At 41.4% G+C, this 14,541-nt stretch overlaps 1 protein-coding gene across 2 annotated transcripts in view; it reads right to left on the reverse strand.

Moving 5' to 3' along the window:
- CD109 (CD109 molecule) overlaps positions 1–14,541 on the reverse strand; it is a 130,570-nt gene that overhangs the window by 81,961 nt on the left and 34,068 nt on the right. For both annotated transcript variants that reach the window (XM_032409454.1, XM_032409455.1), the window contains one exon: positions 14,150–14,275. In XM_032409454.1, coding sequence (XP_032265345.1) covers positions 14,150–14,275 — 126 coding nt within the window. The remainder of the gene's footprint in view (positions 1–14,149; positions 14,276–14,541) is intronic.

The raw sequence follows: 14,541 nt of genomic DNA on the forward strand, positions 1-14,541 counted from the left end.
TCCAAACCTGGCTGTTCATTCTCTGTTGCCTTGGTTGGCTCCTCTGTTTAGCTGCTAAATGTACTGAGTTCCCTCTGATCAGCCTGCCCATCTCTCTCCCCTAAACCAAATTTCCGGCCCTGACTTCCCTTGTAATGGGTGATTCTCCCAGAGACCACACGTGAAATCCCAGAGTCACCTTGTCAAAAGGTAAGCTGAAGCACATTAAAAATTTTAAAGAGTTTATGTGAACAAAAATCAATTGGCATTGGGCAGTCCTGAACTGCAAGGGGTCAGGCACGCTCTACCAACAGGAGCTCAGGGAGAAACTTTGATAGAGAAAAGGCAGAAACAAAGTAAGGAAATTATTGACTGGCTGTAACTTAAACCCTAGTTGGCTGTTTGTGACTGGTTATCCCTAGCATTTTGATTTTGTATCCTTGAGGGAGTTACAGACTTAGATTTTGGTTTGCTTAAGTAGTCCGCCATGGGAATAGAGCCACATCGGTCTAATAGCCTTCTTTCGTTAATTTAACACCTTTTACTCCTCTTTCTCCCTTTCACAATCATGATCCAATCAATCCCTAAACCTGATGAATCTTCCTTTAAAGTGTCTCTGGAATTCACCCATTTCTCCTTAGTTTGTGTGCTCCCCTAAAGCAACCCTCTATTACCTTCAGACTAGACTATTATAACCTAACACAGAAGGTAGGCTGTATTTGCAAAGCAATGATACTAACCCCTTGGCCATCTCCCTGACTTCAGTTCCTCTCCTTTTAATCACCCCATGTGCTATGATCTTCCTAAAATACTATTGCAATCATGTCATACTATAAAAATCAATAAGACAACAAGCATTGATGACATTTTTTTTGTCCAGGGTTTTCTCGTAAGCGTGTCATTCTGTCTACTGAATAATGTTTTGGTGTTTTTACATTAAGCATGCATTACTTGTATAATCAGAGGAAAATAATAAAAGTGTAATTTTTATATCTTTTATAATGAGAGACTCATTCCATACAATTTTTGCTTTCTTTGTCCTCAGATGTCTTACATGAAATTTATGACATTAACCACATTCAAAGAAAAATAAAGTTTTTAGAGCCCCCTCACTGTCCACAAAACGAAATCTAAAACATGAGCCTGATATCCAATATGTTCCACAGCTCGACTCACACACTCTTCCAACATTCTCTTTGACTATTACTCCCTGCAGGACCTACACTCCAGGCAAGTGCCTGCTCCCAACTCTACCGCTTTCACCTAGCTCCAAACCCCATTCCACCTCTACCCCCAAGGTCCCCATCTGAGCCCTACAGTGCCCTCCACCTCCAGGTAGTTGAAGCATGGAATTTTAAAGGCATTTTAAAGGCTTACAAGTCCTCTGCCCCGATCCCCTTATTTTACAGCTCAGGAAACAGATCCAGAGCTGAAACGACTTGTCCACAGTCCCTCGACTACAGCATAACACCCCACGTCATGTAACTCCTAATCTAATGCTCTTTGCACTCATTCCATGAAGCCTTCCCTGACTGTAAGTTCCTTGAAAGTAGGGTCTGTGTCTTATCATCTTTAGATGTTTACTGACTGGTGTTTCTTCCCACCTAACATGCAGTAGGAAAATTCCCTATTTTTAGTTTTATTCAGATGCCTACTAATTTTCCTATGCTTAACCTTAATACCTACAGAACAGTAATTGTGTAATATCCCATCTTTTTACCTCTTTCATCTTTACCATAAAATTAGCAAAGAACTTAAAAATTATCAAGAAATCACAATGAAAATACCATCCACAAGAGTGTCAGTGGATGTATATTGACCTACTTGGAGAAATGATAGATATGCAAAAGAACGGAAATGTTTGTTAACGTTCACATTGTCCTTTCCTTTCCTGTTTAGATTCTAAACATCTGTGGTCACAGGGCAGTTGCAACATATTTCTCTAGGGGTTGTTTCAGCCCAGACATCAGGATCAACTGTGGTAGATTCAATAAGCAGAGATGCCCAGTTCCCACTCCAGAGCTACTGAATCAGAAACAGAACGGCAGCCCAAACAGAACAAACGCATTCATTCATCCATCCTTCAACAGAGAAGTATCGCACCTAAGTGCACTTAGCATTGTGTTCATTGATGGTGATACACTTCCCCAGGATGGGGCTTTTAATCTAGTGGAAAGAAGACATTTATCAAATAATCACACACATGAATATATAATTATAGACAATGATAAAAGCTGTGAATTACATTTATAGGGAATTATGAATTCTGAAGATGAGGCTGGAAAAGTAGTCAAGAGCAGGGCCTTGTGTAGGCCATGGTGAAATATACGAATTTTTTCTGAGGGCAATGGAAAGCCTGTGGAGAGTTTTAAGCTGAGGAAGAACATGATCCAGTTTAATGTTTAGATTACTTTCGCTGCTGTGTAGGGAACTGATTGCAAGGGGAAAACAGCAAATTTAGGGACACGCATTAAGAGACATGGCAAATATCTAGGGAAAACATGAGGGTGGCCTGGACAAAAAAGGTAGAGGTAGAAATAAAGAGAAGTAGAAGTAGATAGATTTAAAGGCTTCCTGAACTCTTCATGTCTGATATCATTCTTATAATCTTCCCTCACCACATCTCCAGCATTCTCCAGTATTCTCTAGCTTATTGAATTACTCTACCATCCATCCAGTTGTGCAAGCTGGTAACCTTGGCGTTTTCTTGACATCTCATGCTCTTTCACCACCCTCACCCAGACCTTCACTGATTCCCATAGATTGTATCCTTAAATATATTTCAAAACATCCAAGTAGAGATGTCAAGTAGGCAGATGATTATAAAGGTCTAGAACACAGAGGTCTGGATTCTCTCAGACAAATTTGAAAGTCATTAATGTATAGAAGGAAAATACAACCATATCTATGGATGACATGGTCTAGAGTGAGAAATGAAAGAAACTTAAAGCCAAACCTTATGATATGCCCATATGTAAGAAAGAATAAATGACAAAACAAGATTAAGGAGAAGAATCCAGACTAGCAAACCAGTAGAAAGAAAACTAAGGGCCAAACTGGAATGAGTTGAGGAAGTGGGAGGCACAGAGATTAGACAACCTTTTTTTAAAGGATTGGCTAGAATGGGAAAGACAAGGAAAATGAAGTTACTGGCAGAGAAACGAGGGTCAGAGAGTTTAGTGACCCTTCCCAATCTCTCTCTCTCTCCCAATTTCTCTCTCTCTCTCTGTCTCTCTCTCTCTCCCCTCCCTTTAATCATGTGAGAGATTTGAACAGACTAGATTTTGTGGAAAGATCCAGGAGAGAGGGAGAGAGAGCGAAAGATCCAGGTTGAAGATTCAGGAGAAAGAAGAGATCATTAATATTGTAAGATTTCTGAGAAAGTAGAAGGGAGAAGCCAGGAAAGAGGTTGATGTTTTGGTCTTAGATATGAAGAATTAAATCTTTTCTGGAAAGAGGAGGACCCTGAGATGGGCACACACACAGGTAGACATGTAGGTCTGGCAGAGGAATTTAAATCAATTCCTATCTGACAAATTCTGTTTTGCTTATGAAGTAGAAAGAAAGATTATCTACTGAGAGTTAGGAGGGAGGGGCCAGAATCTCCCCCATGAGACAGCATTTTCCTGAATCCCTTCTCTCATTAGAAAGAATGACAAATATTCTGGTACTCATAAAGACTGGAACTAAAGCAGAACTTAAGTTGTTCTATACCTGATAGTTACTCATAGTAACAGGACTTGGGGAAAATGGATCTAACCAATAACCAAGACATAGACCATATAAGACTCCAGTTAAAGGATGGTGGACCAGACACCCAATGCCACAAGCACATGCATACTCCTAAGACGTTTCTCCATTTGCAGTACAAATATTATGCTGTATTATACAACAGACAAACTGGTTTCCTTAGCAGGAAAGTGCTAACTAGAAGCACACTCTCTTTAAAACAAGCAAACAAACAAACAGAAATCATCCACTTAACCCTGTTTCTACAGAAAATTTAAAAAAAAAAGTTTTTAAAGATATGCCACATGACCCCCCTTTTGGGCACCTATCTCAAGCAAGAGGAAAAAGCAGAAGTGTAGCTACAACTTTGTATTGAATGGGAAAGTTACCCTTGAGGCAAAATAATTCCATTTCTTGCTCATTTCTCCTTTTCTCACTGCACCCAGGGACACAGTATTCATTGTAGTGATCCACCTGGTACCAGAACTGCCACCAGCAGAGTCCAGTGAGCTGTACTTTTCCAAAACTCCTTCTGTCATCGAAAACTAAGCATCTTATACAACTATACACACACATCCTATCAATGTAAAGTTACTGTTTTTGATGTTGAACTGTAAGATACAACAATTTGGTACACTGCGTATTGGCACAAAAACAGACACATAGATCAATAAAACAGAATAGAAAACCCAGAAATACACTCACAGCTAATCTTTGACAAAGCAGGAAAGAATATCCAATGGAAAAAAGACAGTCTCTTCAACAAATGGTGTTGGGAAAACTGGACAGCACATGCAGAAGAATGAAACTCGACCACTTTCTTACACCACACACAAAAACAAATTTGAAATGGATTAAAGACCTAAATATGAGACCTAAAAGCATAAAAACCCTAGAAGAGAACATAGGCAGGGGCACCTGGGTGACTCAGGCGGTTAAGTGTCGGACTCTTGATTTCGGCTCAGGTCATGATCTCAGGGTCGTGGGACCAAGGCCCACATAGGGCTTCCCGCTCAGTGGGGAGTTGTTGCTTGAGATTCTCTCTCTCCCTCTCCCTCTGCCCCTCACCCCCACGTGCTCTCTCACTCTCTCTTTTTCTCTCAAATAAATAAATAAATAAATCTTTAGAAGAGAACACTGGCAGTAACCTCTTTGACATCCATAGCAACTTCTTTCTAGATATGTTTCCTGAGGCAAGGGAAACAAAAGCAAAAATAAACTATTGGAACTACATCAAAATAAAAGGCATACTTCCATACATCACCCTGTGCTCATCACAAGTGCACAGTGAAGGAAAAGAATCAACAAAACTAAAAGGCAACCTACTGAATGGGAGAAGAGATTTGCAAATGACATATCCGATAAAAGGTTAGTATCCAAAATATATAAAGAACTTCAAACTCAACACTCAAAAAACAAGTAATCTGATTAAAAATGGGCAGAAGACATGAATAGACATTTCTCCCAAGAAGACATACAGATGGCCAACAGACACATGAAAAGATGTTCATCATCACTTACCATCAGGGAAATGCAAACCAAAGACACAATGAGATACCACCTCACACCTGTCAGAATAGCTAAAATCAACAGCACAAGAAACAGCAGGTGTTGGCAAGGATGTGGAGAAAAACGAAAACTCGTGCACTGTGGGTGGGAATGCAAACTGGTGCAGCCACTATGGAAGACAGTATGGAGGTTCCTCAAAAAGTTAAAAAATAGAACTACCCTATGATCTAGCAATCACACTCCTGGGTATTTACCCAAAGGATACAAAAATACTAATTCAAAGGAATACATGCACCCCAATGTTTATAGCAGTATTTTTACAATAGCCAAACTATGGAAGCAGCCTAAGTGTCCACCAACTGATGAATGGGTAAAGAAGATGTGGCAAATATATATATGGCATATATATACATACACACATATATAGTGGAATATTATTCAGCCATAAAAAAGGATGAAATCTTGCCATTCCCAACAACATGGATGGAGCTAGAGAGTATAATGCTAAAGCAAAATAAATCGGCCAGAGAAAGACAAATACCATATGATTTCACTCACATGTGGAATTTAAGAAACAAAACAAATGAGCAAAGGAAAAAAGAGAGAGAGAGAGAGAAACCAAGAAACAGACTCTTAACTGTAGAGAACAAACTGATGGTTACCAGAGGGGAGGGGGATGGGGGGATGGAGGAAATAGGGGATAGGGATTAAGGATGGCACTTGTGATGAGCACAGGGTGATGTATGGAAGTGTTGACTCGCCATATCGTACATCTGAAACTAGTATTACACTTTATGTTAACTAACTGAATTAAAATAAAAACTTAAAAAGCCAAAAAAAGAAAACAAGCCAATGTGTGAGGGAGTGATTGTATGGCACCCTCGAATCTTGTCACAGAGGTGAACATCTTCTCCACCAATGCATACAGCAAGCTCTGCTGACATCTAAAGTCAACCAAAAAGGTGACCATCTTTAAATAGCAATTGCTGCACATATTAAATAATTTAATGTTCTACAGCTGAAAGTGTCAGGAGATCTAGCTTCTAGCCCTGATGCTACCATAACACCGTGTAAACCTAACCAGGTCACATCAACTTCTCTCCAGTTCCTCCTTCATAAATGAAGAGATGGATCTGGGTAACCTTGCTACGTGCTGACAGTCTCCTGAGATCCTCCATTTCACTGATGCTAATGTCTGATCCCAGAGTTTCTGCCTGATGCCAAAAAGAGGTACCTGAAGAGAGCAGTAGGTAAGACACACTTGAAAGGAAGAACACTCCTAGGGTAGCTTTTGGCGGGGAAGAACAAGACAAGGAACTCCTCGAAAAAATTAGGTTGGAGTCCAGCAATTAAAATGCATACCACTGGGCATCTGGGTGGCTCAGTCGGTTAAGCGCCTGCAGTTGGCTCAGGTCATGATCCCAGGGTCCTGGGATCAAGCCCCACGAGGGGCTCCCTGCTCAGCAGGGAGTCTGCTTCTCCCTTTCCCCCTGCCTCTGCTCATGCTTGTGCGCGCTCTCCCTTTCTCTCTCTCTCTCTTTCAAATAAATAAATAAAATCTTAAAAAAAAAAAAATCAGCAAAGGATAATAACCAATGGCAATAGCCTAGGAGAAACCATTCATTCACTCATTCTTTCAGCCCACAAGCATGAACGAGTTCCTGCAACAGGTCAGGTACTCTATTAGACAGAATAAACATGAAAATTAATAAAACAGAACTCCTATCTTCAAGGAACTCACAGTCTAATAAATAAGGCAGTCATATTTTTAAAAACTACCCTGATCACAGTTTGGAAAGATGAAACAAATTCTGGAAATTGGTGGTGGTGATGGATGTAAATGTACTTGATGCCACTGAACACTATACACTTAAAAATGGCTACAATGGTAAATTTTATGTTATTTACGTTTTGCCACAATACAAGGAAACAGCTACCCTGAGCAGTAAGTGCTGCAGTAGAGATGATGTGTATCAGGGCCCATGGAAGAATGGAGAACGAAGTGCTCACCTCTGTCAGTTGCTGCTATAAGAAATCAAAATCCTCAAACCAACTCCCTTCCTCCCTCCCCTTCTCCCTGCACACTTGAAGAACTTGAAGTGTTTCCCAAAAAAAAAGCAGTCTTCCTTCAAGCGGAGGCTAGTGACAGTATTTTGGAAGCTCCGTCCACATTCCAGAGGATGCCACTGTTTTCTGACCTCCATGCTTTCTGTTCAGCTGTCAGCACAAGCCAGGGGAGGGGTCACCAGATGGTACTTGCAGAGAACTTCAAGGACAGGAACTGTCCAAACAAAGATGTGCTCCTAGGACAAACGGCTCCAACCGAAGCGAACTGAGCCAGGCAGCCTCTAGTCAGCAGGGCTGGAAAGATAAGGAGCACCCTGCAAGGCTATGAAAAGCCGTGAGATGCTGCTAGCAACCCTTGCTAACCTTGCCACAACAAGTAACAAAAGAATGGACGCAACTGCTATGAACGAAGGAGCAACTAAGGCAGGCTGCTTCTGAATTCCCTAACTGGACACACGCACATGTATTAGACAGGGCTGCAGAAGACTGATTCCCAGCCTCGACTACTGAGCTGTCACCTTCTCCTTCTTGTCCCCACCCCAACACTGCCTCAGGGAGACACAAGGGCTGAGAAACCGCAGCTCAAAGAGACCACAAGATATGCCTCATTTGGTGGTTTCCCTGCTGGCTATGCATCTAAATCACCAGAGATACTATTGTAAAAACACAGCTTTTCCCCAAAAATCTGTTATGGTTAAGCTAGGGTGCCAGCTCTATAGAGCTAGTTACCTAGAGTCAAAGTCAATAGCTCAGAGTCTCCCCACTAGGGAATTAAAGAATGGGTTGGGGGCCTGTCTCCCGTTCCGTGCCTTGTATACCACCTGACTCTGCCTCTCAGCGGATTGGATAGAAAGTAAGGCTGCCTGGCCAAGGACAGAAATCACCACTTCTCAAGATGTGGTCCAGAAGACAAATGGAATTTCCCAGAGTGCTTATTTAAAATGTAAATTCTTAGGTCCCACGCCAGCAATACTGACTTGTGATCTGGGGGCGGGGCCCAAACTCGGCATCTCAAATAAGCTCCCCAGTCAGTTGGTTCTTAGGCACACGGCTGTTTAAGAACCACTGGTAGGCAGGCGCCTGGGTGGCTCAGTCGGTTAAGTGTCTGCTTTCAGCTCAGGTCATGATCTCAGGGTTTTGGGATCGAGCCCCACATCAGGCTCCCTGCTCCACCGGGGAGCCTGCTTCACCCTCTCCCTCGGCCCCTCTCCCAGCTCATTCTCTCTCAAATGAATAAATAAAAATCTAAAAAAAGAAAAAAGAGAGAACCACTGGTAGGTTCTAGCAAGTGCAGCCATAGGCGGTCAACTCAGCTGCACGAACTCCTCCGGAAGGGAAGACAGGCTTCCCTCTTCCATCGCCCGCTGCGGAAAAGGGCAAGGGCCCAATTATCAATGGAGCAGGATTCCCTCTGTGACTCGATCTCCCTTCAGGTTCTCAGAGGAACATGAGTGCCCATGCTTAGGTCACCCAGAGGCCTGGAACTCGGGGCTGTGGGCGCCCCCGGGGAGAGGGCTGGGATGGCCAGATCCCTCCCTGCTCTAGGAGCCTGGTGTTCACACACACCAATGTTAGAAGTTCTTTGAAAGAACCTCTAAGCCAGGAATACAATTTGTTTGTATTCTAGTAACCTGGAATACAATTTTTAAATCAGAGATGCAAGACCATTTGTAATGAATCCTGGTATATACATACAATAGAATATTTTTCAGCCTTAAAAAGGAGGGAAATTCTGACATGTGCGACCATCTGGATGAACCTTGAGGTTATTACGCTAAGTGAAATAAGCCAGTCACAAAAAGACAAATACTATATGACTCCACCCATATGAGGTCCTTAGAATAGTCAAATTCATAGAGGCAGAAAGGAGAGCTATGACTGCCCCCCGCTGGGGAAGAGGAGGACTGGGGAGTTAGTGTTTAGTTACAGAGTTTCAATTCTGCCAGATGAAAAGAGTTCAGGAGATGGAGCCCCATGACAGAGGCACAACAATGTGAATGTATTTCATACCACTGGCCTGTACCCTCAAAAATAGTTAAGATAGTAAATTCCGCATATATTTTACCACAATTTTAAAAAATGAAAAAAAATATGCAACTATTTGGGAAAGCCAAGAATACCAGTCAAGTGATAGATACCTAGAGAGATAAGGCACCTAGAGAAGTATTACAAAAAAAACGAAAATACAAGCAATGTCTAACTTTCACAAGTTATCTGCCCAAGGGATATTTGTAAGATGATTATTAAATTGGAGCACATTTCCCCACTTGTTCTCTAATGTACCTGAAATATAGCAACTCTGTAATACACACTACTATGAAGAGGTATTACAGCTAAAATAAACTTCTTTCCTCTGAGGGGAGGTCACGGTGCCCCTGGAAGTTAAGGGAGAAAGGATGTTGGGGCAAGAGGCTGGAAGAGGTAGAAAGGATGGTGATTCTTCTCAAGAGAAGAAGCACAGTCCCCAACACAGCAAAGAACTATCCACATTCCAGGCAGGTATACAAATCCAGTACATGCATAAGTAGCACACATAAAAAATCAGTGCTTTTGGATGCCTGGGTGGCTCAGTCAGTTAAGTGTCTGCCTTCAGCTCAGGTCATGATCCCAGGGTCCTGGGATCGAGTCCCGCGTTGGGCTCCCTGATCAGCAGGGAGCCTGCGTCTCCCTCTGGCTGATGCTCCCCCAGCTTGTGCTCTCTCTCAAATAAATACCTAAAATCTTTTTTAAAAAATCAATGCTCTTACTAAATTTTACTAATTTTAAAAGAGCTTAAGAGTTATCATCATCAAGAGTAGCTTTGCAATTTAATTAAATTAGCGTTGTAAAAAAAGCAGGTCTATGAATATATAAGGAACTTACTATGCTCTACCATTATATGCTACACAATAAAAAGATAAAAATAAGAACAAAAACTTAGAAATCTTACTAAACCAAAATAATTACTCATTATAAAAAAATCCTGAAAGTGAAAAAAAACCAATACTTGAAGGTCAAAAGCAATGTAAGTAATCCAGAAAGGTTAGCATATAGTAAATGACTCATTCACATAAAGGTATATTTTATAGTTGTAGAAATGCCAAGGAACCCACCAAGTATGCTGTACCTAAAGGATCCTTTTCCTGACCTAGCAAAAAGGGTGATTTAAGAATGCCACGCTGATAATCTGCAGTCACTACAAATCAAAGCTCTGATAAGTGTAATACTAGGATCATTCCATATTTTTTCTAGAAATAAATGGAATTTCAAACATTCTTCTGAAATAAATATTTTCTCCTCCCTGAGATTTATACTGAGAATGGTCACTGCCTTAGAAAAATGAAAATATAGTTTACCGTGGTGGACTATTTAAATAATAAATACATTTCCACCATAGTCATTACTCACTGCTGGGGGGAAAAAAAAGAGTTTAATAATAACCAATAAACAGTCTTTGAATGCTATGCAGGAGTCAAGGAAAGATAAAAACCAGAGACAAAGACTGAGTCTGGGTTTGCGTCCCATGACATTGCTTTGATTATACTGACCCCTGGCGGCCTTTAAAGGACCTTTTTTTTTTTTTTTTTTTTAAATAAAAGTGCTTATTTTCCCTTAGTGTGTGCCTTTACATTCTATCACCTGGAAGGAATCCTTTCATAACACGTATGTATATCAAATAATCACGTTGTACACTTTAAATATCCTATCATTTTATTTGTCAAATGTACCTCAATAAAACTGAGGGAAAAAAAATCACCAATAATAAGTACCTGATCTATATGCTTGTCTTCTAAAAGACGAAGATGCTTTACAGAATGTGGAAAAGGAGAAATTATATTTAGTTCAATACAAATGATTATCATAGAGCTTTAATACACTCATATAATAAATACTGACTAATATTCAAGCACAAAACATGTGCTAAGTCACTGAGATACAGATGCAAACAAGCCCCAAAAGACCACAGTCTATTAGGTATCACCAGTTAAAAGTGACATGAATAAACCAAGAGAAGCACAGAGTGCTCTGGGGATGTCTAGAGGGATCAGGCCATTTTAGGTGACGCCCGAAGGGCAAAAGCAAGCATCTAGAATTACAGCAGAAAAAGAGTGTTCCAGGCAGAGGGAACAGCATGGGGAAGGCTCTGGATCAGACAGAACTGTGAGTTTAAGAAACTTAAAGGACATAATATGTCTCAAGCATAGGGTTCAAGGATAAGGGTGGCATTTAACAAGGCTTTAGATGTGGGCAAAGCCCAAATCTTGTAAACGATTTGAATTTTATAAGTACCTACATTTCCTTGTCTTTTTTTCCTACCAAAGCAACATGACAGGTGGAGTCCACAAACCACAGCATGAGAAATCCTGTAAATCTTCCAGCCTATGATCTCTTATCTTCCAAAGTCTTTCTCCACTACTCTATCGCCCTCTGTCTTCTGGTACATATTCTGTTCACCACTCACTGAACAAACTAACCTCTCGGAGGCCGACACCCCACCTGGCCAGTGTGCAGAGGTGCCTCTGAATGGGCCAACAGTGGACACCTGACCCAAAGGGAGCCGGTCCACAGCTTGCCAGCCACCGGTGAAGAGGCTGGCTTGTAGGGCTCTGAGATATTGGTTATTTAGCCACTGCAACCGGTTCGGATTTAAAGGTTGGCAGAAGAACGAGAGGAGAATGACACAGGCCACAGGAGACAGAGGGAACCGTGTCCCCAAAAGCATCAGTGCTCGTCCTTACAATAAACCCTCTTTATCCCACGCTAGTCCCAGTGAGACTGCAGCCTTAGAAGCACCCGCTGGACCTCACTGACTCAGCACCTTGCAGTTCCTCCGCTGCTGTGCTGCCTTGGGTTTTCTGTCACGCTCGTGTTAGTCAGCTTTTATCCTACTCTTCCTGTCAGCACACAATGATCTTCAAGAACAGAGATTCCACGTGTTTACTTCCTTGTATCCACCACTGCCCTATGAGCCCTCACCACATATTCAACAGAGGGACAGATGGAAAGATGGACAGACGGATGGATAAACAAACAACTGATCCTGGAGAGTTTACGGTGAAATCAAAGGTGGGTACTGAGAATAAACCCTGAACTCCCTCAAACTCATGCGTACGTCCTCATCTTCAACTCCCATCCTTCTCCACGCGTGCCAGGAGCACCAGACTTCTCCCACACCCCCAGACCTGTGAGGCTCTCTTGCATTTTCCCCGCCTCTACACACAGCTTTCTCTCTCTGAAGTCTCCCAAACATCCACTCTCCTCCTCCTCTGTAAGCACAAATGTCTGGTCCCCTCAGGGCTCATCACCCGCTAACCCCCGAGCACCCCTCTACATTTTCTTGTTGCCCACGTGTCTCCCTCCACAGCACCACCTCTCCACAGGCCGACGGCGCTCTTCATCTTTACGTGGGTGCTCAAAACACGTACTGGCGAGGAGGGACGAGTTCTGCTTTTAGGATGTCACCCCAAAATGTGTTAACTAAAGGGGAAAATTTTTTTTTAGTTTTTATTGATGAAGCACTTGGTACTTTTATCTCACTTAAGGTCCTATGCTAATGAATGATTATTCCCTCTAATAAAGTGGTTCTCAATGGTGGAGAGAGGGTATTTTCCCCTGGGGACACTGACGATGTCTGTAGACATGCGTGTTTGTCACATCGGAGGGAAGAGAAAGCTGCTCCTGGCATCTAGTGGGTTGAGGGCAAAGATACCGCTAAACATCCTCCCGTGCACCTGACAATGCCCACAACAAAGAGCTGTCGTCCAAAATGTCAGCAGTGAGAAGCTACTTTAATAGAACTATTTTTAAAAGCTTTTATTCATACATTTATATATTTTTTAATAAATACCAAAGAAAATGGGAAAATATTCAATGAGTCTTTAACATCACACAGTGACACGCAGGAGAGAACCTAGGGCAGAGAGAGGAGGGCGTTGTGCACCTACCCTGTTAGGTCTCAGAGCTACAAAAGTTGGCAGTGAACAAAGGAAGTAGGTGGAGAAGTTGGAGAGAAAGAGGACTGGGGAACAGAAAATTAGTGTGGTTGGGCGCCTGGGTGGCTCAGTCGTTAAGCGTCTGCCTTCGGCTCAGGTCATGATCCCAGGGTCCTGGGATCGAGTCCCACATTGGGCTCCCTGCTCTGCAGGAAGCCTGCTTCTCCCTCTCCCACTCCCCCTGCTTGTGTTCCTGCTCTCGCTATGTCTCTCTCTGTCAAAAAATAAAATAAAATCTTTAAAAAAAAAGAAAAAAGAAAAAAAACGAAAATTAGTGTGGTTGTTTAAAATCACTGTGGTTTTTATTTTTAATTTTTTATGTAAATTCAATTTAGCTTACACATACTGTATTATTAGTTACAGGTAGAATTTACTGATTCATCAGCTGCATATAACACCCAGTGCTCATTATTTCAAGTGCCCTCCTTAAAGCCCATCACCCAGTTACCCCACCCCCCCCACCCACCTCCGAAAACCACTGTTTTTTAAAACAAAGATAAAGTAGGTTAGTCCAATCTCATCAGGAGTCATTATTCAGAGACATGAAATCTGCCAAATAATAATTATGTATTCATTGCTTAGTTTTAAAATACTCAACGTATGCACTAAATAAGTAAAATGAACATTATTTAATCAGTTTTACACTAAAAGGCAATGTTTTAACCTTCAAACATTGTATTACAGAAAAAAGCAGTAATGACTAAAATTCTAATATGTTACAATGAAAGTTGACCCATTGATAAACACAGTAAATTAAAAATAAACCACTTAAATTGTCTAGATATTCAGATTAACATTTTCCTGTTCATTGAACAAATAACTTTGAAGATATTTCCCCACCTGACCTATTTAAATCATATTAGCATTCCCCCTAAAAATACATTTATACTCACATTCACTTGAACTTGAATGGACCAGTCACCAAGTATTGGATGGGACGACAATTGAAAAGTTTTGGAAACAACGCCAAGATCACTTTGTTCTGACAACCACTGTTGGATCAAATTTGACTTGGGGTCCTACAATGAAAACCATACATGTTAACTGTATAAAGACAGCTTTGTACATGTGTATCCTATCTAGTTATGAATGATGCCCTGCAGCACTCCCAAGCACATCCAAAATATGGCAACAGAGATAGTTTTTGGAAAATGTTGGCTATATATTACTAGACAGAAGACAATCAAAATTTCTTCCTTCCTCATATTCTCCATCTTTATTCTGCTCCACCTTTTAATTCTTGGTACCAGATTTCCTTCTATATGGAACACAATGTACACCACCA

Source organism: Phoca vitulina, unplaced genomic scaffold (assembly GCF_004348235.1).
Source record: "Phoca vitulina isolate PV1807 unplaced genomic scaffold, GSC_HSeal_1.0 scaffold11, whole genome shotgun sequence".
In the NCBI taxonomy this organism is placed as follows: Eukaryota; Metazoa; Chordata; class Mammalia; order Carnivora; family Phocidae; genus Phoca; species Phoca vitulina.